Source organism: Balaenoptera borealis (assembly GCF_965194805.1).
Source record: "Balaenoptera borealis genome assembly, chromosome: 18".
NCBI lineage: Eukaryota > Metazoa > Chordata > Mammalia > Artiodactyla > Balaenopteridae > Balaenoptera > Balaenoptera borealis.
Genome location: NC_138877.1, coordinates 25,588,538 through 25,615,642, shown reverse-complemented (window position 1 = coordinate 25,615,642; position 27,105 = coordinate 25,588,538). Strand labels below are relative to the sequence as shown.

Genomic DNA, 27,105 nt, shown 5'->3' with positions numbered 1-27,105 from the left:
AGAGAGCCAAATAAATAAAATCGGAAATGAAAGAGAAGTTAACAACTGACATCACAGAAATACGAAGGATCATAAGAGGTTACTATGAAAATTATATACCAACAAATTGGACAACCTGGGAGAACTGGATAAATTTCTCAAAACATACAATCTTCCAAGACTGAATCAGGAAGAAACAGAAAATCTGAACAGACCAATTATTAGTAATGAATATAATGAAATATTAGCTAGTATGAAGGTTAAAAAACCTTTTAGGTTAAAGGTTAAAGAATGAAATCTTGCCATTTGCAACAACATGGATGAACATAGAAGGTATTATGCTGAGTGAAATAAGTCAGACAGAGAAAGGCAAATACCGTACAATCTCACTTACATGTGGAATCTAGAAAACAAAACAAATGAACAAACAAATCACAACAGAAAGAGACTTACAGATACAGAGAACAAATGGGTGGTTGCCAGAAGGGAGGGTTATGTGGGGTTGGGTGAAATAGGTGAAGAGGATTAAGAGATCCAAACTTCCAGTTATAAAAATAAATGTCATGGGGATTTAATATACAGTATATGGGATATAATTAATAATATTGTAATAATTTTGTATGATGACAAATGGTTACTAGACTTATGGTGATCATTTGATGATGTATTTGATTGTCAAATTACTATGTTGTATACTTGAAACTAACATAATATTGTATGTCAACTATACTTCAATTTAAAAATAGTAAGATTTATTGTTACTGTGCCAGTAGGATAATCAATCATTTCTATATTAAAAAACACGTGTTTGTGATATAATTAGTAGAGTTATACACCAGGAGGTAAAAAATAAATAAATAAACAAACAAACATAATTCTTAGTTTATGCAGCTGTGGAAGTAATAACAAAATAGAATAATCTTATTTTAAAAGTCATTATGTTCACGGTTGTCCCTGATCTGGCTCCATTCTGACTTCTCACATTTATCTCCAGACAACACTGACCACTCGATAGCCTACAGCCTCGCTCCATGTTTTCCATCCCCAGGATGACTTTTCCTCTATCTCCACTTAAAGAAATTCCTTATTTTCTTTAAGGTCCCCCTAAAATTGTCTTCATTCCGTTATTCACAAGAGAAAGCATTTGTTTTCTGCCGTGACCTTCCACAGCAGTTTGTAGTATCTGCTCTTCCACTTGTAATAGTCTCCCTTACTTAAAACTAGTTGTGTCTATTTCAGCTCCCGCGCTAGATTATAAATTCCTTGTAGTCAGGGAACAAATCTTACGATCAGATTGGTTGGGTTGAAGTAGAGTTGCATGACCCCCTGGAGATCTTGGGGGGTGGTAAAAGTTATTAGATAAGGGAGCCTCTTTTTCTAGCAGTTCTAGAGGAGTGGTGTTATACCTGCCTCACTGGAAGAACATTGAATGACTGTGAACAAGGACCAACTGACTCAAAGTGGGAAGGATACATTTATTTACTAGAATTTCCTAATTTCTCAGTTGTCCATTTTAAAGATTTTATTTCTATGGAGTTTTTACCACTGAAACTTTTTTGATTAAAACCACTTTTAAGCATACAAAAAAAAAAAATGTTGGAGCCTGGCCAAAAAAAAAAAAAGAAAATAAATAAATAAAACTTCTTTTAAGAGTATAAAAGAAATGTCATCTTATATTTGCAGAGCACATGCACCATCTCATTTGAACACATTTACAGATGAGGAAGGTCACGTTCAAAAAGTTCAGTAACTGTCTGTGATCTGAGCCAGGACTAGTTCTTCTCATTGTGGGGAGTGTGTGAGTATGTGTTCATGTCATACACTGAGTAGTAGGTTTCCCATAAACGATGTTTCTGGAGAGCACAGAGCATTTTTCAATGAAACAATATGCCAGGGGAGTTCTTTAAAGTCCTTTACAGTTTGGAATTTATGTGTTCGTTGAACTTTATGGTTTTACTCACCAAGCATCAGTAATTTCAGTTTTTCTTCATTTTTTATTTCTAATTCCTGACATAGCTTCATGGTCATGATGTGACGGTAAAAAAAAAAAAAAATACTGAGGAGCATTCAGTTAGGTTTGCACTTGACATGTTTGTATTCTTTTTCATTAACAGTCTCTGATATTTGATGAAGTTGACCTCTCAGATGCCAGTGTAGCTGAAGCAAGCACAAAAAATGCTAACAACAGCTTCACGGTATGGTTATACTCTGGTAACTCCCCCCTCAAAAGTTATAGAATGATCTTTCATGAGCTTGTACTGAACGCCCTCTTCAATTGCCAGCTGTGTGTCACACGTGTTGGAGTTCTCACCAAGAACAGTAAACTTGATAAGTACATTGTAGACGCTAACACCCAACGTGTCATGATTGTTTGGGTCAATAAACCAATGTATTAAATGTATTTTTTTAAAGTATTTATATAGTTTTCTTTTTAGACCTTCTAATTTTAGTGCCTTAAAATTTTCACCTCCCTTTAATGTTCAACTAATTCCACTGTTCTTAAATATTCAAAAAGTTTGGTTCTTTACCTTCAATCTTAAAAATAATATTTTCTCCTTTCCATCTACAGTTACTCTAGTTGCTGTAGTTCAGGCCTTCGTTTCTTCTCACTTAGGTAATTCATTTGGCAGCTATTTAAAGAAGTGTCCTCTGTTCCAGTTAATTTTTTTCCAATTGCAAATCACATTGCTTAGAAGACCTCACTGGCTTGCCATCGCCTGTCAGGTTGCATCTGTAACTCCGCCGTAAAGTCCTGTAAAATCCTTCCTCAGCATTCTAGCATACTGATAACTATTTGTCCTTAGACATCCCACCAGTCCAGCAGTTCTGTCTGAACCTAATGCTTTTTCTATTCCCTCTGACTTAAATGATCCCTCCTCCATCAACAGCTGTTGAAATTCTACCAGTTCTTCAAAGCTTATCTCAGATATCCCATACTTCTTCTACTCCTTTGATTACAAAAATATGAATTAAATATGAATTGAGGACCCACCATGTGCTAGGCACTCGTGCTAATAAACACAAAGGATTCAGAGATGGAAAAAAAATATATATATATATATATATATCACTTCCCTCAAGATATTCATGGTGTAGTTCAGTGAAGTTCATCTGGGATTCCTTTTCTTTAAAAAATATTTAAATATTTATTTATTTATTTATTTGGTTGCACCAGGTCTTCGTTGCAGCAGGTGGGCTCCTTAGTTGCGGCTCGCCAGCTCCTTAGTTGCAGCATGCGGGCTCCTTAGTTGTGGCAATGCGAACTCTTAGTTGCAGCATGCATGTGGGATCTAGTTCCCTGACCGGGGATCGAACCCAGGCCCCCTGCTTTGGGAGCGTGGAGTCTTATCCACTGCACCACTAGGGAGGTCCCTCGGATACTTTTATAGCTACATTTTCCTTAGGTCCTCTCAGGTCCATTGTTCTTGCTGGGTCGCTGACCCCTTCCACACTCCTAGCCCCTGCCCTAGGAAGCTTCCACTATGGACAGCAGCAGTGTGTTATGTTCATCCCCTAGGCATGCCAGGGCAGGGAGGACAGACAGATAGACAAATACAGAGCAGTGCCATGATGGAGGTAAGCACTGGTAAGGGTGGGGGATGGAGAAGAAGCAAATGAGTTCAGATTTAGTCTTATTGATTTATGGGCATGTGAGATAATTCATGCTGTGAATATTCCTCCCCCTCCCCCTCCCCAGGGACAGTTGAGTTTGAGAAGAGAGAGGACAGCCAAGAATAGAATCCTGGGAAAAAGTTAAAATGTAAGGTTTGACCAATAAAGACCGAGAGAGAGCATTCTGAAGTATAGAAGGAACATCAGGAGGCAATGATTTATAAAAAGCCAGTGGAAGGGAGTTTCAAGACGGAAGTTGTTAAACATCAAATGCTGTAGAGAGGTCAAGTCAAAGAAGAAAGGAAAAGTGTCTGTTGAATTTGTGAATCAGGAGGTCATTTGGTCACACTGATGTGAGTAGTTGCAGTGGAGGGTGGCATGCAGTAGCAAATGCATGGGAAATGATAAGTGGAAGGGCAGAGAGAGCCAGCACGGACTCCTTGTCCTACAAGCTTGGCGGTTAAAAGAAGGAGCAAACATATAGCAACAAGAATGTTCAGGCCTGAAGAGGCAGTTCTGGTTTTGTTGTTGTTGTGGATCTTTTGCTTTGTTTTTTAAATGAGTTTTGAATGTGTCTATATGAAGAGAGGAAAGAATTGTTAGAATCAAAAGCTGAAGCTGCAGGAGAGAAAGGGAATAATTGTTGGAGCATGATTGCTGAGTAAACTGCAGGGGGTGGGACACAGAGCACAGGTTAAGAGATTAGCCTTGAATAGGAGACAGAAAGTTTATGGAAGTAGGTGTGGGCAGGAAGTTCATATATTTCAAACCCAAACACTACTGTTTTCTCAATGAAATTGAAGATTAGGTCATATGCTATGAATAAGACTTTAGGAGGGTTTGGAGGAGCTTCTATAGAAAATAAGAATCGAAACTGAACAGGGACCAGTAGAAGATTACTAGGTAGTAAATAGTGTCCACCAGAGATTGGAGATAAGTAATGTTCTTAATTCCTGGGCCTATAGCATTTTCTTAAAGATAGGAGTAAAGAAAAACAACTAAATTGGCCCAGGATTGATGATTTATAGGGCATACTGGACAGAAAGATAAAAAGGGATTGTTGGGGCTTCGCTGGTGGCGCAGTGGTTGAGAATCTGCCTGCCAATGCAGGGGACACGGGTTCGAGCCCTGGTCTGGGAAGAGCCCACATGCCGCGGAGCGACTAGGCCCGTGAGCCACAACTACTGAGCCTGCGCGTCTGGAGCCTGTGCTCCGCAACAAGAGAGGCCGCGATAGTGAGAGGCCCGCGCACCGCGATGAAGAGTGGCCCCCGCTTGCCGCAACTAGAGAAAGCCCTCGCGCAGAAGCGAGGACCCAACAGAGCCAAAAATAGAATTAAAAAAAAAAAATTAAAAAAAAAAAGGGATTGTTGGATGTTTGAGGGATCAGTAACTGATCCATCTTCCCCCTCTGAGTTCTCAGTTTTTGAGAATGGAGCATAAGGAATATGGGATGACTTTATTAATGGCTGAACAGGATCCAATAACCACTAAATACAGAGCTTCTGATAAGTTGTTGGAGGCTGAAGGGCAAAATGTTGCTTATTCTTCCTTCCTCCCAGGTGAAGGTCGGGTAGGGCGATTAACCTATCAGATTAACCACTTGTCTTCCCTGGGAGGTGAGCAATAGTTTTCTCCCCTCTGTGGAGACTCGTGGTGGGGTTGTGGATAAGGGGTTCTCCCCGACAAGGATCTAGAGTTTAGTCTGAGTGAGGGTTCCGAAATTTAAGATTTGGGAGAGGTTATTCAGATCCTTCGTACAGCTCTTTCTTGGACCTCCAACTGCATGCAGTCTCTCCTTTTGTACCTTCTTTCTCATAGAACTTACTGTATTCCGCCTTGTGTTTAGTTAAGTACTTATGTTTCTTATAACCTCCTTGAGGATAGGGACACTGTCATACATTTTTATCTCATAGTACCTTATCCATAAGTATTTGTTGATTTTAATTAAAAAGATGAAAGTTCATTTTGGGCATGAGAAGACTTTTTCGTTGAAATATTTTCAAGAAATTTCCAACGTTTCACTCAACCAAATGTCGTTTCTGAAGTTTGTTGGACGAGAAATGCGAGACTAAAATGTTAGGCAGATTGCTTAGAGTTTTATAGCAAATCAATTTGGTAGAACTTTCCAGGGTATAAAATGGAATAAGAGGTATGTTTTCAACCAGTAATTGACAATCCTCCCTATCTTTAAATATTTAAATGTTCCACCTTCCTGGGTTCCAGTGACTGCTACTCGTGGTGTTATTTTGGCCAGTTCGTGTCAGAGGTTAATGGTGTAGTTTGGTGGTGTTATGGCTGGGGAATCCAGCGACAGCTGAATTCTGCCTCATTACAGCCACTACTCTTTGCCTTGAAGTCCCTAAGGATGATATATTGACAAGGGAAAATAGTAAATGGAAAATCTATAATTAGTAAATGGAAAGTGGAAAAGCTGTGCTTTACCCAAAAACCCAATGTCAAACTCTAGTAAAATGGGTTCTACAGGGAGTGTTCTAGAGAGCAGGGCAGAAACTGACTTAGCTGGGGAAGTCATTCTGTGGTTATGAGCAAGCACTGAGACTGACTGAGCTTCCAGAGGAGGAGACACAGACATCTTGAGGGTGGTGTCAAAGGATCTGCAGACATGGTTAAGACCTACCTACACGATGATTTCTTTTAAACAGGCCTATGCTCGCATCCCTGGAGTTAATAATTGTCTTGTTTTTGGGGTTGTCTAAATTGCCTCAGGTATTGTATTAGTTTTCTGTTGTTTCGTAACAGATTACCACAAACTTAGTGGCGTAAAACAATGCCTATTTATTATCTCACAGTTTCTGTTGGTTTCACAGAATAGCTGGATTCCTCTGCTCCAGGTCTCACAATGTCGAAATAAATAGATATGATAAATTAAATACACACACACGCACGTGCACATACATATATACTTTTTAATTACCCCACATTGGGCTAATTTTGACCTAAGTTTGAATTTCTGGTTTTACAAGTGTCTTCTGCAGTAGGCAACAACAACAAAACCTACTAACGTTGAATGCATTTTCTGTGATGTTAGGTAGGTGTCAGTGGTGTGATCGGGGAACAGAAAAGAACAGTTCCAGACAGGCTTTTTGGCATTTTATGAGTGTTTAGGTTAATGTTCACAATTAATTTATTTGTAGTTTAAATTCTACCATGACATTTTCTATGACTGTGGAATCAGTGAAACATTCTTAATTTTTTTTGTCCATTTTTAATTGTTCATTTTCTTTTTTATTTTATTGATATTTGCATGGTGTTGTAGAGTTTTATTTTCACTTTAACCTTTTTATCTTTAAGATACCTCTGTGCTGTATGTGAATGTGCTCTTCTTATATTAAACTAGAGAGAATTGATTTCCCTTTGGTCATACTGGTGCCGCCCAGAAAAGGGATTGCAGATCTCCTGATGTTTAACTCAGGGCTCTTTCCTATTGCACAGTATTCTTTCCATCTGGATGGTCTTTACCTCTGTTCTCTTTCTTCTCACATCCACTGCTCTCTTTGTCTCTTTCTCACTAATCATGGCATGTCTATCCCCACTTTTTTAAATTTTTCCAATTGCAGAGCTTAAGACTGAAGTCAAACAGCCGGGGTTTGGGTCGTGTCTCGGCCGTGTCTAGTTAGGTGACCCTAGACAAATTAGTTAACTGCTATAAATCTCAGTGTCCTTAACTTTAATTGAGGGTAATAATGGTATCTGCCTCATAGGTTATGAGGATTAAATGAAATGTGATAATGCACCAAAATACCTAGCACAGTGATGACCACGTACAGTTTGATACATGTTGGTGGCAACTGATATCACACACTTATTATCCCTTGCTTCCCTTCACAAGTGACAGTATTGCCAACTTTTAAAAGTTTGGGAATTTTTTTTTTTTTAATTTTATTTATTTATGGCTGTGTTGGGTCTTCGTTTCTGTGCGAGGGCTCTCTCTAGTTGTGGCAAGTGGGGGCCACTCTTCATCGCGGTGCGCGGGCCTCTTCACTATCGCGGCCTCTCTTGTTGCGGAGCACAGGCTCCAGACGCGCAGGCTCAGTAGTTGTGGCTCACGGGCCTAGTTGCTCCGCGGCATGTGGGATCTTCCCAGATCAGGGCTCGAACCCGTGTCCCCTGCATTGGCAGGCAGATTCTCAACCACTGCGCCACCAGGGAAGCCCCAAGTTTGGGAATTTTGAAAGAGAATATGGATGAACTTTATCTTGAGAAAACATTCCATGCTGCCTATTTCTCAGAGGTGTAGTGAAGATTTATTTCCACTTGTATCTAATATTAATAAGTACTGTTGGGAAAAGCAACCATTCTGTAACAAATGGAGTACAGTTGTTCCTTGTTAGGTAAATGTTATTTGCTAAAGAAGAGCTTTTTAATGATTTGAAAGCCATCACAATGATGTGGTATACATTAGGCTTTCAAAGTGTACTGTTCAAATGACTGTGTTCTTTAAATTTTAATGAAGTTTGGGCTAAACCTTAAATAAATGAGTCATCATTTTTAAAGAAATTGTATCGACATTGGTAAAACTTCTTAGGAGGTTTGTAAAGAAAGCTTTTTTTTTTTTTTTGAACTAGAAAGAAATACAGAGGTAATTTATTTTGTTTATTTAACCACGCTTAGCATTGTTAGTGAGTGATCTACAAGTGTGTTTGAAGTCCCATGGTTACCTCATATCCACGCTGGCTTAGTTGTATGGAAACAGATGCCATGTGGCAGCGCTTATTTTTAGAACTAAATGAGCACTGAAAGAGAGTCATTTTAGTTCAGGGGTCACTTGCCATGGTAGACATGACAGAAAGTTGATCAACATTAGATGATGACTCTTCTGACGAGGTTTTTAAAAGTAGACATAAAAACAAACCAATAAAGAGAACACTCTTACTGCACATAAAGTGCTGAAAATTATGCATTCATAGTATAGTCGAAATGAGCAGACTGTGTTTTCATGGAAGGGGAAAATGTTCTTAAGAACTTGTTTCTTTCATGTTTACTTTCTGTTTATTCTGTTTTCCTCTTAGCTTCCTCTCTGTTAATATAATTCACTTCATCTTCTCTCTTAAGAGAGATATCACATCCTTTGAACCTAAGGAAGTGTCAATTTACTTTTATCCATTAATAACTCAATGTTTAGATACATGGAAGTAATGAAAAGTTATTTTCTTTTTATATCATTTGTGAATGCACATTGCAAAACAGGCATTTAGATAAACATGTTAATATATAATCACTTAGATAAATAAGTTGCCTATTTTATTTGATAATATGTAGTCTACTGTGTACCTCTTATAACTGCTTTATATCTGATCACTCATTCACTTTTTTATATCAGTCTTATAAGGTAGGTTCTATTATGCTTCCCATTTTATAGGGGAGAAATCTGAAAACAGAGAGGTTAACATCCAATACATATAAAGAGCTAGAATCTGAACCCATCTGGGTTATATGGCCTCAATCTGTACTCTTGACTACTCTGCTATCCTGCCTCTTTATTGTGGAGTTGTAAATGAGTATGATTCAGATAGTATTCCTGTGGTTGTTTTTTACACGTTCATTTGTCTTTTCTCCTCCAAGTCAATCATAGAGTCTTTTTTTTTTTTTTGGCCGCATTGGGTCTTCGTTGCTGTGCGTGGGCTTTCTCTAGTTGCACTGAGCAGAGGCTACTCTTCGTTGTGGTGCACAGTCTTCTCACTGTGGTGGCTTCTCTTGTTGTGGAGCACGGGCTCTAGGCGCGCGGGCTTCAGTAGTTGTAGCACGTGGGCTCAGTAGTCGTGGCTCATGGGCTCTAGAGCGCAGGCTCAGTAGTTGTGGCGTACAGGCTTAGTTGGTCCTCGGCATGTGGGATCTTCCCGGACCAGGGCTCGAACCCGTGTCTCCTGCTTTGGCAGGCAGATTCTTAACCACTGTGCCACCAGGGAAGCCCAATTATAGAGCCTTATATTGTGTTACTAGATGTATCGCAAGCACTTGCTGGTTGTACTACAAATTTAGAGCACTGTATTTTATTGTGGACACTATATGTTAAATAGAAAGGTTGATAAAGACCTCACAGAGGCAGGTAACTAATATTATTTAAAAAGGTCCAGAAAATGGGATTGATTGACATTAAAGGGCACTTTTTATTTTAAAGACTTGGGAAGATGTGACATCTTTTCAATAGTTGAGAGATTATTATAGATAAGAAGCAGTAGACAGGTTTGGCATACAGGACAAAGATCCATGGTTGAATTCACAGAGGGACAGTTTCAGCTCTACACAAAAGAGAACTTTATAACTGTGTCATCTGATAGAATAGGCCTCTTGTGAGGTAATGGCTCTGCCCATTTTTAGAAATCTCTAGTCATCTCATTCCCTGTGATCGGAAAGTGGCTTCCAAGAAGACAGTCCTCAGAGCAGACTCAGGTTCAAGGAGCTGAAATGACTTTCTCAAGGTTGGATGACTGATAGCTATGTGCAGCTAGTACAGAATTCGGGTCTCTCAGCTCTTGGCGTTTGTTGGGAGTAGGCAAGGAGCAGTGGATGTAGAGCTTGCTTGACTCCATGCTGGACATTTTCCACACTCTGTCTCATTATAGGACACAGCAGGAGCTAAGGGACCTTCCTTCAAGAATGCTGTTGGAGAGAATGTTGCATGGTGTGTGAATGTGGGAGGGGAGATGGTGGAGACTGAAATTTCCTTAGGCACAAAGACTGTCTTCTTCACCACTGAATCCCCAAGGCTAACACAGGACCAGGCATAGAGTGGAAAGACAATAAATATTTGTTAAATGAATGAAAGAATGTGTCTTGTTGAAGGAATGAATGATATTTGTAAACGCTAATATTTCTTTGAGAGAAAGGTGTTATTTCAAGTTTTAGCCTAGAGAGCACTGTTTCCTAATTTTCCCCCGTGGTGTAGTATTATAATATACCCATAAACATGTGTATCCTTGTTTGAAATCTACACATCATGACTCAGATTATTTTTATACCAACAATAAGTCTTACAAACATGATTCTTGCCTATGATTAACCATTGCAGTATTTCCACATAATTATTAGATGCCAGATGGTAGCAAACCTCATATTTTTTAATGTCTATGTTGGTTAAAATATTGTCTTGCACTCTCAAGTGATACCACATTAACGCAGTTTGAGGGGTTATTGTTTTTCCTTTTCAAAGTTGACTTATATACAGTTTAGGTTAGACTTTATACTATGAATCTGATAATTTATACGTTAAGTTTGCAATTTGTATTTGTTTTTCTATAACTTCGACACCAGGCTTTTAGAAATGAAATGTCTTATCATTGTTTCTGTGGGAGTATCATGTTTATCTTTTCATTGAGTGATGTAGATCTTTTCCAAGAGTATAACCCAGAGAAATACTTCTTACATTATCGTGAGCTTCCTTAGGCCAAAGTCTTAGGAGGTAAGAAAACGTTGGTTCTTTTGTAGCTAGACTAAAATCTTGGGGTGGAAATAAGATGTGGGTGGGAGAACTGTGCCTTTGTCTTCACCTTCATTAGTACTCTTCCATGAACCTTTCAAATACATTAACTGAGGTCTCCACCATCACTAGTAACCTTCCATACATCTTTCAAATGGACTTTCTAAAGTAAGGCAAGAACCAGTGAGCATGTCCTTGAGTATTCTGGCAGCTCAGGAGCTCTGGGAACCTGGGCTTGGTTGCATAATCAGACCATGGGTCTCCAGATCAGTTTCATCAGACAGACCCTCTGATGAATGACGGTATGAATAGACACCATCAAAATGTTGGGAAAGAGGGCTCATCGTCAAGAGAACTGTGTCCCTGGAGGTCCAGACAGGGTACCATGTTAAGTAGCCGTGCTTGGCATTACCACTTGCCCCTTACCCTGTCCTGGCCTTGCTGAAGATCCATGGCTCAGGGAGAGCATGGCGCTCCTGGTCAGTAGCCTGCACCTGCTGCCTCCGTACCTTTCCTATCCCCCTAGGCTATTGCACAGAAGCCCACTCCCCACCTGGTCCTCCACTTCCAGAACTGCCCTTAGACATTCATTCATTCATTAGCAAATAGTTATCAAAAGCTTGCTGTATATATCAGACACTGTGCTAGATTCTGGATATACAGTGGTGACTAAAAGGAATTGGCCACTGAGTACCATATTTTGAAAAAGTTTAAAAGCCTCCAGGAATAGGTCCCTGTCTTTAAAGTATGTGGCCTTAGAATAGGATTCTTGGGATACAAAAAGCAATGAACTGCCTCCCAACTAAGACTAGAAACTGTGTCATCACAGGGACCCAAGTTATAGGAAAGAGAAGAGATTACGCAAACTCTTTGACCATTCAGGACTCCATAGACAAAATCCTCTGGACTGCTTCATCTGCTTTTCTCCACAAACACATACCCGGTGTCAGTATTTCTGCCACCAAAATATGGTGACCATGTAGAACTGCTTATTCCTGACCCTAAACACCAGTGTTTAATGAAGCTGGTTCCCTGGGAAGTCTTAGCCTCAGGCACCTTGGGGATGGCCAATGGAAGACGTCCACCCAGATGAAAGGTCAGGCCTGTATCATGGAGGGCTGACCTCCACAGTGCCCCTGCCGTATTGAGGCTCCCAGTGAATAGCCACATGCTGCACAGCCTCCTGTTCTTGGGTGAGTTGTAAACCTGCATTTCACTGATATGTTCCACGTACTAGGCCTTTCCCAGGTTCCAGCTAGATGGTCCTGAGCTGATGCTATCACTCGCACCATGATCTTGGAGACAGCAGCTGTAGCTCTACGCGGACTTAACTTCTAGATCCATTTTCTCTTTTGAGAGATTCTGCGTGAAGACGGGCAAGAGTTGCTCAAGTTTCAAAAGAGCAGCCCCAGGCCGACCAGCCATCCAGTGGTACAGAGGCTTCAAAGCTGTGCAGTCGTCCACAGGAGATCTCTTCACGCTGCCAGCCTTGCTGCTTCCCCATGCCCCTTTTGGAGAAGGGCTGTGGGATTTACTTGGACTTCACTGTGGTCTTAACGTAGCTGAAGCCTCTTAGTTGAAAGCTCCTTAGTTCCATACTCATTTAGGCTAGCTCTGGCTTCTGATCCCCATTTGTGGTACAGAAGGGAACCTCAGACCTTGTAAGAGATCATATCCTGTCTCACAGAGGTACCCGGAATAGAGGCCTAACATGGGAAAATAAACTACTAGTAATAAAAATTAAAACAAAACCGTCATCAATGTCTGGATATCAGCTAAAGATATCCTGTTATCCTGTGGCCTCTGACTGAAACAGCAGAATCCTGAAGAGTTTTAGTATCTTGGAAGTTCTATACTGACCAGCAGGGTAGAGTCCTGTTTTCTAAGGAGTTTGATGTTCCAGATCTCCCAGGAAGTCAGAATCCTTGGTGCCCTGTTAAGAAACTGGGAATAGTGAAGAGCCGTGGTGGTGCTCAAACGCTCCAGAAAATTCCAGAGATGTTTGCCCTCCTGCGCCTTATGAGTGATCCAAGCCTCCTGCAGTCTTGAATCACCCTGACAAAACCCAAATGATGTGCACGCAAAAAGGGGTGCTTTGTTCATCACACCTGGTCTTATTGATGGCTTCAGAATCTGGCCTTGCATCTGGCATGAAATGCTCTAAAAATGAGAATACATCATTACACTTTTCAGATTTTGGCTCCATTAGACAATTTAAAACAACCACTTATTTTTTTTTTAATATTAAAATAGTTTTAAGTTCTCCTTGAATGTTAATGAAATATTAAAACAGTACTAAGGAAAGCCTATTATTCTACATGTTTTAAAAATTTAAGGTGTTTATAATATAGATAAGAAAAATAAATGATTATTCATTTCCAAAACCTCTTTGGTCTGTCCTGTAACCCGCAATAAGCAGTAATGAGCACATAGCAGGTAATTTTTAGTTTATGTCTCACTTCATTATCTCATTAAGCCCATGAAGTAGTTATTCTTCCTTCCCTTCAATAGATGAAGAGGTGGGGTTCAGAGAACATAATTTTGTAAATTTATGTAGTTAACAGGTAGGATAATTAATATTGAAAGCCTGTGATTTTTCCATGAGGATGAATAGCATATTGGAATTTTACAAGTGCAATAGCAGTAATCAACATTTTAAATAGAATTTAGTCCAGTCCGGCCATTCCTAGTGAATCCTCATTACCTTACAAGTAAGTGGAAAGAAGGGTGTGTAGACCAGTGTACCAGCTAGCAATGATTAGAGTGCTTGTTTGGTTGCCACCCAAGGTCAATTTTGGTGATAGTCATTAGGTAAATTATCTTTAATGGAAGAGAGAGGATTAGCAGTTTTTTTGTTTTGTTTTGGTTTTTTTTGTTTTTTAATTTAATTTATTTATTTATTGGCTGTGTTGGGTCTTCGTTTCTGTGCGAGGGCTTTCTCTAGTTGTGGCGAGCGGGGGCCACTCTTCATCGCGGTGCGCGGGCCTCTCACTGTCGCGGCCTTTCTTACTGTGGAGCACAGGCTCCAGACGCGCAGGCTCAGTAATTGTGGCTCCCGGGCCTAGTTGCTCCGCGGCATGTGGGATCTTCCCAGACCAGGGCTCGAACCCGTGTCCCCTGCATTGGCAGGCAGATTCTCAACCACTGCGCCACCAGGGAAGCCCAGGATTAGCAGTCTTGATTGCCCTCTGCATTGTGACAGGTCTCCGGTAAGAATTTAATTTCCAACAAAAAAATGTTTAAAGAAGATATTTTTCAGTTCAGTAGTTTCTGCCTTAAACGTTTCTATGGACCCAGTTTAAACTTTGCCAAGATCAAATCTCAATGCGTGCAGGCAAAGGTAGGTTTTTACTCCTGGAAGACAAGTTACAATCTAGTCAGCAACAGACAAGGGGCATCAGAAGCAAGACCTTCCTATTGACAACACGCAGGTGGATTGCTATCCGGTTGGAGATACTTTTCCTTTTTAGTTTTGCTCGTTGTCACAGGATGAGACTTGCTGGTAGCAGATCTGAAGGCTTTTGGACAGTCCTGACACTCAGGCTGTGTTAGCTGATCCGGGTTTACGAAAGATCGGACAGCTATCTTAGGATACTTTCAGAAGTTTCTTGTAAGCTGCCCCCCACTATGGGATTCAAGGCAGAAGATGGTCTTTAAATCTTGGAGAGAAACAGATTATTATCAAGAAGCTATAAACAGAGCTGGCATCTTAGAGTAGAGGGTGTGGCCATAGGATAACCTGGCCCTTGACATCAGCGCTTAATTAGGCCCCTTCCAGTAAGGTTGAGTTATGTCTTCCATTGATCCAGACACCGGACATCACCTAATGACATGGTCTGTCTGGATCAGTTGGTAGGGTATCTTGTCCCTGCAAATGGGATGCTTTTACACACTTCACTAATGCTTTGTAATAATCTAGCACAACCCTATATAGTATGAATGTCTGATGGTGGGTAGTTACTGGGGTAGTAGCCAGAAGTCATACAGGCCTGCCGCTAATATTTCAAGAGGGAAGAGTCACGGTATTCTATGCGTTGTATGGATGTATGTTCTACAGATCTCATGTTTATAAGCATTGAATGTTTGGCCTCTGTGGTCTGGTGTCTGCACAAATGGCCATTTTCTCTTTTAGAATTCCATCAGTAGAAGATGCCAACGATAATTAATTTTTCATAGTTGCTCAAGTAGAACTTCCCTATTTGTTAGGCTCATAATGTAAGAAAGGCTGTCAGGACAAAGCAGCAAATTCTTCTCCCTTTGGAGACCTTTGTAAAAATTCAGTGTTTTGTTTTGTTTTGTTTTGTTTTCGTACAGGTAAAGTGTTGTTCCTGTGACAGTGTTCTAGGTTGCACGTGCCTTTTCAGGATGGGTTGAGCATACCCAGCAGCAAGTACTGACGTGACTACTCAAAATGACTACTGAGAAAAATTGTAACCTGGGCCTTAACACAGTGCGGTCAAGATGCATACTTTATGGGGTAGACTGTAAAGAAAGTTTTTTCAAGTCTTTTAGATTCATCAATACCTTTACTGCCCACATCATCCAGAATTAGCAGAGGTGATGAAATGTACCAATTATGTGTGCAAAGACATATGTACAAGGATATTTATGGCGCATTGTAATAGGGAAAGATTGGAAACAATCCAAATGCGCAAATTGGAGACTGGTTGAAATGAATGATGAAATATATCACACTGTAGAATGTTATGCAACCATGAAAAAGAATGTATCAGCTCTCTATGTAACAATACACACCAAACTCCAAGTTTTATTCAGTGGGAAAAGCCAGATGTGAAACAGCATGCATGTATAAAATGTCACTCTGTGTGTGCACACACGCATGCATTTAAACCTCAAAAGACCACATATTTGTTGTAAATGCAAAGAATGTCTCTGGAGGGGTACACAGAAGCTTACAGATATTTGCCTTCAGCAAGGAAACTTGGTAGCTGGGGACAGGCTCGAAAAGGGAGAGGTACTTTTCCTTCTAAATATATTTTGAAATATTTTTTGTATCACAAATTACTTATTCAAAAAAATTTTAGATGCTACATGGGAGCCCTTTCTGACAGCTTCCTAGCAGATGCATTTGACAAGAGTGATGGATTTAGTAGGAAGCCCAAGTTGGACACTGCTGCAGTGTCAAGGAAACCATGATAAGGTACATATCAGACCACCTGTAATAGGAGGGAAGGAAGGGATGGATGAGAGATGTTTTGGGAAAGTCAGGAGAACTATGGCCAAAGGGAAGGGAGAAGGGAGAGGAGGAAACTAACGTAGCGTTGTTGAATTTGGGGGGGTTGGTACGTAAATGATGCCTTTAATTAAGGGTAGAAAACAAGAATACAAGCAGGTCTGTGGGGCGTGAAAAAAAGACATTGTGAATCGGACACTGAGAATTTAAAATGATGGTAAGATATCCTGGTGATGTCTAGGAGGCGATTGATGGAGATGCTTTAAAGACTATTAAAACGATTTAAAGTACTTTTTTAAGTATCATTTTCCTGGCTCTTTTTACATTTCTAGCATATTCAAACATCTTCCCTATTCCTTAAGTATGATTATGGTGTAATGGAAATTTTAGATTTTAGACATGTTTTAGTGTTGTGGTGACTAGTACAAACAAGATAATTATTTTGTTTTGACAATTCCCATTGCATATGTGTTCTGTACAAAGCAATGTGTGGTTACAAACCAAAGGAGCGGTGCCAAGGGAATGGGGCCAATGCGTCATTCCAGCCGCTGGTGCAGCCGAAAAATATTAGATGAGCGGTAAAACTTTTACTGTGTCCATTAACGCACAGCCACTGCTAGTTTACAGGGGAAGTGTGTGTTACAGCCTCCGTAAAGAATTTCTGAAATCACTGTGCTCCTTGTTATTACAATTAATACTGAACAAATGGAAAAACCTTTCAGTTTCCCATGGACAATGTAATACTTCAAATACAGTGCTACATACGATTATCTAATCTTGTCAAAATTTTGTTCTCCAAAGGTGTCTGGTTTGCAGAGACCTGTCTATATTAGCAAATTAAATTTATTATTATTATTATTATTATTTTACCACTACCTTTTCTTGTTCATCTTTAAAGAATGTACAAGTATATATAGGATTGAGATATAACTGTAATATCCCTGATTATCTTTTAAGGGGAGAAAAAGTGAGTAGCTTGTACAGCCTGTTCTGTCTGTCCTTTTAGGATAATGCCAGTAAATTCTTTGCTATTCTTTCATTCTCTAGTAGATGGCTAGGAAAGCAGACAGAATTTAGTTTCAAATTCTACGTGTGCTTTGTGACCTTGGACAAGTTACAAACCTCTCTGAGTCTTAGGTTCCTCAAATGTAAAATGGATGCTACTTTTTGAGTTGTGCGGATGAAATTTGATATGGTACGATATGATATATGATGTGATATCATATGTATGGTATGCTATGATATATGAAATGATATATGAAATAATATATGATATATGATATGATATGATATATTTTAGCACACACAGGTCCTGGCCTGTTATAATTACTCCATAAATAGTATTTTGGGCTTTAAACTGATTTTCATTCGAAATGTGAAACCTGGAGTCATCTAAACTGCTCCCTCATTATCTCTCTTCACAGCCAGTCACCAAGGCCCATTAATGCTGCCTCTGAAAAAGCTATTAAACCCTTAATCATCTCTGCTGTTGGCTCCAGTCTTCATAGACTGCTTCTATCCACAGCAGCCCCATCGCCACCCTGAACTCTTGTCCTGTCTTGCCTTTCCCACAGTTTCATAAGAGTCTTCTCCCCTGTCTCTTGACCACCCAGCTGACCCACTCCATTGCTGCCAGAATTATCTTTCTAAAATAAAGTATTTTGTGTCTCTTTCCTGCTTACGGTCCTTTCGTAGTGCTCTGTCACTTTGAAGATCAAATCCAGACTCCTGAGTGTGGTTAAAAGGTTTTTCGTAACTACCTCTCTGGTTGCTCTTTGTTCTTCAACCTGTGATTGTCATATCACACTACTTAAAATACCAGTCCTTACCTTGACCTTTCTTCATCTGTGTGTTTGTGTGTCCCTTCATTTGCAATATCCCTTCCTCCTTTCCCCTTCTCTGGCTTCCTCCCCGCCCCCCACCCCGAAATCTTACTTGACATTCATCCTTAAATGCTTGAGTATCATCTCCTGCAAAGCTTTCCCTGATCCTTCAGTTTTGGTTAGCTGCCCTTTCACTGTATTCTAGTTGCACCCTGGGTGCTGAGAGCATAGATAAGGGTCCAGATCTTGAAGGATCTTTAAGTCAGGCCAGGTGGTTTGGAAGATGACAGAAACTGACTATATTGAAATTAGGTTTACGTATCTGTGTTCCCCATTGTACCATGAGCTCCTTGAGTGAAAGGACAGAGTATTTCCAGGTCTGCAATATTGCTCGGTATATAATAGGCACTCTTTACATTTTCTAGTGACTGAATGAGTAGTTTGATGGATGGATTCAAACAGAGAGTGTAAGTTTTTAAACTATCACCATAGGTAACCTTCAGCACTTTCCTCATAATGTTATAGCTCATCTAACCCATTATCTTTGCCCATTGCTTAAGACATTAATATGCTCTGTGCTACACTTGTGTTTGACTTGTATTTATTATTATTTATTTATTTATGCTTTGTGTGTGTGTGTGTGTTTGACTTTTAGAATACAGTTGTGCAACAGACATGAAGTGGATGGAGTCAGAAAATAATCAGATGTTATTATCTAAGTGGAAAAAAGTGCTATAAAGGGGAGAATAGCACCTTTTGGTGGAGAGTGAAAGTGGAGACCTTAGATAAGGTTATCAGGTTATTAGCCAACTCTGATTTTCAAACACTTGGGTGTTGGACTCATGGGGAGCTTGCAAACTTGCAAACACTAAGCAAACTACATAGAATTACACAGCTGATTTGTGTGGCCTGGCTTTCAGTTCTGAATTCTTTTAATTCCCTTTGGTAGTTGTGAAATAGGCTTGCTTTATATTGGCAGTGTAAATATTACTTGATTTTGGTCTCCTCTTAGAATGCTGATCAGTAATTTTTAGATCTTTTTTTAAACCAATTTTGGTGAGTGAAGTATATTTTTAGTGATATTTTAGTTATAAATACTATTATATAGTTAAATGAAGTTGTAGCTTAATTATTCACAGGAAATATTATTTTGTTATTGCTAATCTGAAACTTCCTTTATCCTAACCCTTTTGTTTTCAATCGACATAATTGTTTTGATGACACTTGGTTTCTTAGAGTTGGATAGGTCACATTATAGCACAAGAGATTTCACTTTCAGCAGGGTTGTATGGTGCACATAAGGGCAGCTGAGAAACAAGCTCTACTTGTCTGGTTTAACAAGGAAAGAGGTTGTGATATGAAACCGGAAGTTCTGACTGTAAACTCTGGCTCTCCTATTTAACGAGTCTGTGATTTTAAACAAGTTAAATTTCTTTTTATCTATCACGTAGGCCAGCTATATATATGGATGATTAACTGAGATAATGTATGTGACCATATTGACAGCAAGGCACTCTGAAAATGTAGGATGCTGCAGGAGTAATAATTCTGTTTATTAACCAACATGAGAGCCTCCGATTTTTAAGGAACTTAATTATTAATTCCTTTGAAGAAAAGTTGTTTGCATCCATGGATATTAATTAAAATTGTGAATATAATAAGAAAATATAGTAGAGGTGTCATTGATTTACCAGTTCATTATTACAATATCAAAAGTCCTTATATTTACTTTATGGGTGTGGTATTATATTTACTTTGTGGGTGTGGTAAGCTGAATAATGAACCCTAAAGGTGTTTACATCCTAATTCCTATAACCTGTGAACATCCCTTTATATGGCAAAAGGGACTCTTGTGGTTGTGATTATGTTAAGGATCTTGAGATGAGATTATCCTGGATTACTGGAGTAGCCCCAGTGTAATCACAGGGGTCCTTATAAGAGGGAGGCAAGAGGAATCAGAGTCAGAGAAGGTGAGACCGTGGCAGCAGAAGGTTGGAATGATGCAAGGAAGGCACCGCAAGCCAAGGAATGCAGGCAGCCTCTAGAAACTGAAAAAACAAGGACATAGCGTCTCCCCTACAGTCTCCAGAAGGAAGGCAGCCCTTTGACCCCTTTGATTTTAAACTTCTGACTACTACAACTGTATGAGAATACTTTGTTATAGCAATAATAGGAAACTAATACAATAGGGATTGACTAACATTAATAATTATAGTTCATTTGAATTCTAAGACACTTTTAATACTGACTTGGATCCAAACTTTCTTTATTAGTCTTCAAAGAAGCAGTGGTTTGTCATTGTACAAGTAATTTATCTATGTAAACGATACAGTAGCATAGTCCAGCAGGTAACACTTAACAGCCTTTCCTGGTAGACTCCCTGAAGCCTTTGCCGTGTCTCTTTTTCCAGCGAGAGCAGGGAGAGGAGCACAACCTCAGAGGGACTGTCGTCTTTACCCTGTAAGATTTCACTATGTCCTTCTACCTTTGGCTCTCTAGTGAACCAGATGCTCTGGGGAGTGACGCTTAGGACCGTTACTCTGAAACAAAGCCTTAAAGACAAGATATTCCCATAAAGATGTTAAATAGGCTGCTTTCTTTTACAGTTTTTGTAAGGATTCTAAGACTATATAAATTATATAATGTTGAGTTCAGTTGCTCATTTGAAAAATGTTTGGATTCTGCCACCTTACACGTCTCTGTTTTATTGTGTTAACATTTCATTAAATGCTTTTCAATAAAATTTTGATTTTAGAGTATTTTATATTTTTATTTATTTATTTATTTATTTATTTTGATGGACATAGTGGTTCTTTTTTATGTATGTATGTATGTATTTATTTATTTATTTATTTATTTATTTATTTATGGCTGTGTTGGGTCTTTGTTTCTGTGCGAGGGCTTTCTCTAGTTGTGGCCAGTGGGGGCCCCTCTTCATCGCGGTGCGCGGGCCTGTCACTATCGCGGCCTCTCTTGTTGCGGAGCACAGGCTCCAGACGCGCAGGCTCAGTGATTGCGGCTCACGGGCCTAGTTGCTCTGCGGCATGTGGGATCTTCCCAGACCAGGGCTTGAACCCGTGTCCCCTGCATTAGCAGGCAGATTCTCAACCACTGCGCCACCAGGGAAGCCCTTATATTTTTAAATTCATGTAAAAGGTAACTTTGCTTTTTAGAAAGTGAGATCCTGTGGAAATACTGAGAATATTGGTACTGATAGTATTGAAATCTGTGGTTCCTTTTTTCATGGAAACAGGTACCAGAATTTATGTTTTATTTATATTTGAGGAAAATCAAATTAGCACAGAAAATGACATTGTTATGAAGCCATGATTCCTTAGTCAAGTTTTATGATCTACAGAACTAATCTTAAGCAGAGTCACTGAAACTCCAGAATTATATGGAAGTAAAATTTGCACAGCTCTCTGCAGCTTATTTCATCCCACCCCATCTCAGCCAGTAATCAGAAGTCTTACTTCACTAGCTTCTGTGGACATTTTAGGTCACTTGAGAAAGGGAACCACGTTACTCATCTAATTTGAGTTTGCTATGGGAGAAAGAGGTAGGAGGTCAGAGGCTTGGGTCCTGGTGGGTATGGTCTGCAAGCTGAGACTTAAGACACCCACGTCCCTCATCTTCTTAGTTCCTTGAAGGGTTTTGCTTGGGGTTCCCAAACATTCGGTACATTTTTTTTTTTTAATTGTGAAAAATTTCAAATATACACAGACTCAGGATAACTGTGATGAACCCTCACATGCCCACTGCCCAGCTCTTACTATTATCTAGATGTTGCCACACTTGCTTCATCTATTCTCTCTTCCCTATTTTATCTGAAGTGTTTTAAAGCAGATCTTTCACATCATTGTATTGACCCCTCATTCTTCAGTAGGCATCCCTCAAAATATGGTTGCCAGTTTTAGCTCTACCTCTTTTCCATCTTTCTTCTCAAACAAAGCCTAGGTATGGAGAAGCTGTGAAAGAGATTTACTGAGTTGACCATAGTTAATTCAGTATTTTATAGTGAAGGAATAATCTTTTTTTTTTTTTTTTTAATTTGCTGTAACACTTTTTAAACTCCTCATGTAGGAAGTGGATTAAGTAATTGTGGACAACTCATTGAGCTTCTAGATTTTTTTTTTTCTCTTCAATGTGTTGTAACAAAATTAACACCATACTTAATTTACAGAGATGATTGAAGAATCAATGAGTTACTGCCTTTTTGCCATAAGTCTGTAGTCAAGTGTTCTTGTAGATAAGAAGACACATACTCCTAGCAAAGATGTTCTGCTCTCGTCCAGGGGTCTTTCCCTTTCTATAATTAGTAGATTTTTCAGAATAAATGTTTTATCTACTTACAAAAAAATTTCCATTAGAATTTATTTTTTCAATACTTGCATTTTTTCGTAGAATCTTGCCCCAAGGGAGTAACATTTCATATCTATGCTACAGAATTCTCAAATTTTTATATCAATGTATAGGTAATTATTGTTGCAGTTTGATTTTTGAAATTAATATCATATCCAGAATATATATAGCTTCTTCTTAGATAGGAAAATAAGCAGCTTTGGGACAGACTTCCTCAAGTTCATGACTAATGCCTCCCCCTTTATTATGAGAGCCTATGGGGATGTTTGATATGTCCTACTCTACATTACAGGAATGCCCACTAAGATCAGTAAGTTGTTATTCAGCTGAAAGGACTCATCAGCTAGGAAGATGATCATTCAGCCAAAAACAAGAGTGTAGAATGATTTTCAGATATCCTTTTTGACTCTTTACATACTCTCAGTAAAGGGAGATTTTGTTTATAAATCTAAACATGGTTCTAAACAGACATATGAAAAGATTTTTAGATCATTCTGAAAGGGAGTAGGGAAGACCTTAGTTCAACTACCAAGCAATATGAATTAGCATTCTATTGATATTTACATAGTGTGCTGCCTGCATAGCAAAATTTCTTTATAAATTCCAGCTGTAGGGGCTTCCCTGGTGGCGCAGTGGTTGAGAATCTGCCTGCCAATGCAGGGGACACGGGTTCGAGCCCTGGTCCGGGAAGATCCCACGTGCCGCGGAGCAGCTGGGCCCGTGAGCCACAATTACTGAGCCTGAGCGCCTGGAGCCTGTGCTCGGCAACAAGAGAGGCCGCGATAATGAGAGGCCCGTGCACCGCAATGAAGAGTGGCCCCCGCTTGCCACAACTAGAGAAAGCCCTCGCACAGAAACAAAGACCCAACACAGCCATAAATAAATAAACAAATACTTTAAAAATAAAAATAAATAAATAAATAAATTCCAGCTGTAGATTAATAGCTTCTCACATGTATGTGAATTACCTGTTGATCTCAGTCTTACCATTAGTCCATTACATATTTATAAGTTATTTTACATTATTTTAGATATTGTGAAATTTGGGTTCCAGGATTTCATGGAACCTAGTCTCTTTCTTCGTGAGCACTTAATGCAGACTCCACAGCGTTTACAGCTATAAAATGAATAATGTTTATGGTATTGCGTCAGTATGAGAAAGTCTCTTCCTAATCTAAAATTCTGTTATTTTAATTATACTATGTGATTTAAATTACACCGTCTGTTGAAAATACCTGTGGCACTTTCTTTGGTCTTGGTGCCAGAAATACATTCGTTGTGACCTTTTGTGCTTTTATTAGTCTCCTGTTAAAATTCAGGCACCCTTAGGAGAAAATAAACCTTTATCATCTATCAGCACCTCAGAAAAAATTACTCTTTAGGTCAGTAGTTGTCACCTGAGAAAACCGATGGGGCTTGAGGCGACTGTAATAAAATAGGGAAGCACTGACCCTAGAAGGCAAAGGAGTCACAGGAGTTTGTATAGGATTTGCAAATTCAGATGCCTCCATGGGCCACTAAGTGTATGGAGCGGCCAGCTGAAGAAAATAGATTTAAGCTGCTTGTATTGTGATGAGCAAAGAACCTGTCTAATATGATGGATATTAACTTGTTGTTTTACAACACAGCACTTCATGGTTCAACAGAAATGGCCACAAAAACCTTGGAGATCACCATTTTGTAACCTCTGTTATATCACGTGGGGTGCTGTAGGTGGGAGGCTATTACAGATGGGTCCCACACAAAGAAATATTACTAGGGGCAGATGAGACACTGGAAATTTGGGAGCAGAACGGTGCAGAAAAGGGAGATAGGGGCCCATAAAGATTAAGAGCACTTTCTTTACATTATTTTAGGCCAGATCCTGCTTTGACTAATAGGAAAGTTGGATGCTTCTGTTACCCTTCGTGGTTGATAAATGGGTGTGCACCAGAATTACCTGTATAGCTTTGCCAATATACAGTTATATACCTCTGAAGTTATCCACGTCTCTCCCCAAAATAAGATTTTGATTCACCAAATCTAGTTTGGAGCGTGGTTGGCTATGTTTTGAAAAAACTCTTGGCTTCATTCAGGTACAAACACATCATTAAAGACCTATGCCCTTGGATGTAGTGATCCCTATTTACTCTTTGAAGTATCTCTGCTCTCAAAATACATAAGATGTATGGCTACGTTGCAGTTTGGCACGTTTAAGCTGTTAAAGTGAATTACTTCATTCCAAAAAAGAAGAATGGAAATAAAGGGAACATATATAATTTAAGAGATGGATATAGATTTTATGAGGAAGGATGGAAGAGGAATATTAAGACTGAGCTTTTGGCAATTTCAGGTATAGGAAACCTAGTGTTATAAAGACACGTGTTTATACCTGATTGGGCTTTAACAAAAGTCAAATTATATCCCCTAAGTTATAATAAGTATAGACAACAAAAATTGTTATAGCACAACTAAACTTTTTGTTTGTCCTGCTCTCCAAGAAAGGCTTCTCACTGCAAATGAATCTTTATTTCAGTCAGGGCTATTCAGGATTAATCACTAAAGATACAACAATAGGTATGCCAGGGTGTGGATGTGATCAGTGTGTTGTAAACAACTTTAGATTAGAAATAAGAATTTTTGAACAGAAGAAGTTGTTGGACCCTTAAAGTTACACAGAAAGTTGCAGAATTTCCTTCATTGCAGAATCAGAAATCTGAGTTAAAAGGAGGAACCCTCTATCTTGAATAGTTTAGGCATGATACCTACTAGAGACGGCATTCTGAACTCTTTCACTGCTGTACTGGGATCTCATGCTCTTTGGTAAGCCTTTTGCCGTTATATTCCTGCTTTGGGTAAGGTTAGATGCAGCGCAGTTAAGGGGGGGGAGACCATTTCTTCTTAATTAGTTTGTTGATGTTTTCCTAATGTCTTCTAAGGAATAGGTCATCATCTTTATTTCTATTTTGGTGGTTTGCTAGTCAGTGACTATTTTGTTGGCAAAATGCCTCCATTTTTGACCTAAGCTCCTGTTACTTTTGTCTGTGGACCACACTTACACAAGAACTATATACCTTATAGAAGAAAGCTGTAAATATGTACATCTTCCTTGTTAGCGCTAAGAATAATTGCTATGCTAATATTTAGTGAGGCTTGGCTTGTAACAGACACTGTGCTGAATGCTTTGCTTGGGTTGTCTCTCTAACCCACACCACACTCAGCAGAGCTGTGAGGAACTGGTCATCTTCATCTTGCAGATACGAAACTGAGGCTCAGGAAACGTTCATAGCCACACACGTAAGAAGGGATGCTGTTGGTATTCATCCTGAGTCTGTCTGACTCCAGGGTTTAGGCACTGAATCACTCTGCTGTTACATGAGTGGTTTCCAGTTGGGAATTTGCAGTAAAATATCTTTAGAACACAGGTTCTCAAACTTGGCTGCACTTCAAAATCACCTGGGAGTTAAAAAAAATAAAACAAAAACTGGTAGCTGGTTCCCACCTTCATAGGTTCTGAGTTCATTGGTGTGGAGCGTGGCCTGGACGTTGGGGTTTTTAAAAGTCTCCCATGTGATTTTAAAGTGCAGCCAAGCTGGAAAACTCCAGCTTTGGAACACTGCAAAGTTTTGAATTCTAAATTCCCATTCTTCAGTTAGTAAAAAAATTAAAGAATGTTTTTGTTACTGAAATACTACCTATTTACTTTAGAAACCATAGACCAACCAAAAAAATCATATTTAAATTATCTGCAATTCTTTCACTGAAAGATAACCAGTACGGTATTTGTTTTTTTTTTCCTGTGCATGTTTATATATTTAAAGTCTTAACTATAATGGTCCTCTTTGATGGAATTTTATATATTTAATGCCAGATTGTTTTATATCTGTTTTATGTATTTACATGCTTTCCCAGACTGAGAAATTCTTGATCCTTATACAACATAATAGTGTTGTTGGATTAACCCTTAGAGGCCAGTAACTCTCAAAGTAGAACAATATCTCTATTCCTGTGGAGTTTGTATATTATTTGAGGTAGCACTTAGAAAACGAATTTAGATGTCTTTCCTTTGTACTCCATCTTATATAGCACTTTTTCGGACAGGCAAATCTTGGTTTACTTACCCATCTCCCTTATAGATTGGTAAGGCAAAGCCCGTATGGTTTGTATGCCCGGGCTCTGGCATGCAGTAAACACTCAGTAAATGCTGGGGTGGATGACAGGTGCATTTCCCAGGACCTGAGATGGGAGTGGTGGTTATAGTTTGAAGAAACTAATTACTGAAGTAAGTTCAGATGTGCCTGAAAAAAGTCATTTGGGAATGTTGTGGTAGTGGGAAGACAGGGTAAAAGTAAGGGTTGAGATGAGACCAGGGGCTAGGGGACACTTTAGGATAGATAAACTACAGATCCTTCAAGAAAGGTAAAAAGTCCTCTAGTTCTAGAAACATCCTGGCTTTGGCCCCCAACAGGCTCAGAGAGTCTTCCCTGGGAATAGCCCCCTCCTCTATCCTTCCATCTCCCCGCCCTACTCCCTTGTCATAATAAAAAGGCTTTCAGAATAAGAACCAAATAATTTTCAGAGTCTGCTGCCCCTCAAATATTTTCCTGGTAAAGATTTGGGTGAGGAACTACTGTAGTGTAATGAGGTTCGGTGAGGATACAGCTAGAGCCTGTCATTTAGCAGATGGGACTGTTGGCATATTCTTTCCTACAAAGG

The 27,105-nt window shown here is 39.3% G+C and overlaps 1 protein-coding gene across 8 annotated transcripts in view; it reads left to right on the top strand.

The window, feature by feature from the left end:
• Positions 1–27,105, top strand: part of DGKH (diacylglycerol kinase eta) — a 184,706-nt gene that overhangs the window by 73,636 nt on the left and 83,965 nt on the right. For all 8 annotated transcript variants that reach the window (XR_014236916.1, XM_082365281.1, XM_082365283.1 and 5 more), the window contains exon 4: positions 2,094–2,174. Coding sequence is in view for 7 of the 8 variants with exons in the window: in XM_082365281.1 (XP_082221407.1) it covers positions 2,094–2,174 (81 nt within the window). In the remaining variant the exon portion in view is untranslated. The remainder of the gene's footprint in view (positions 1–2,093; positions 2,175–27,105) is intronic.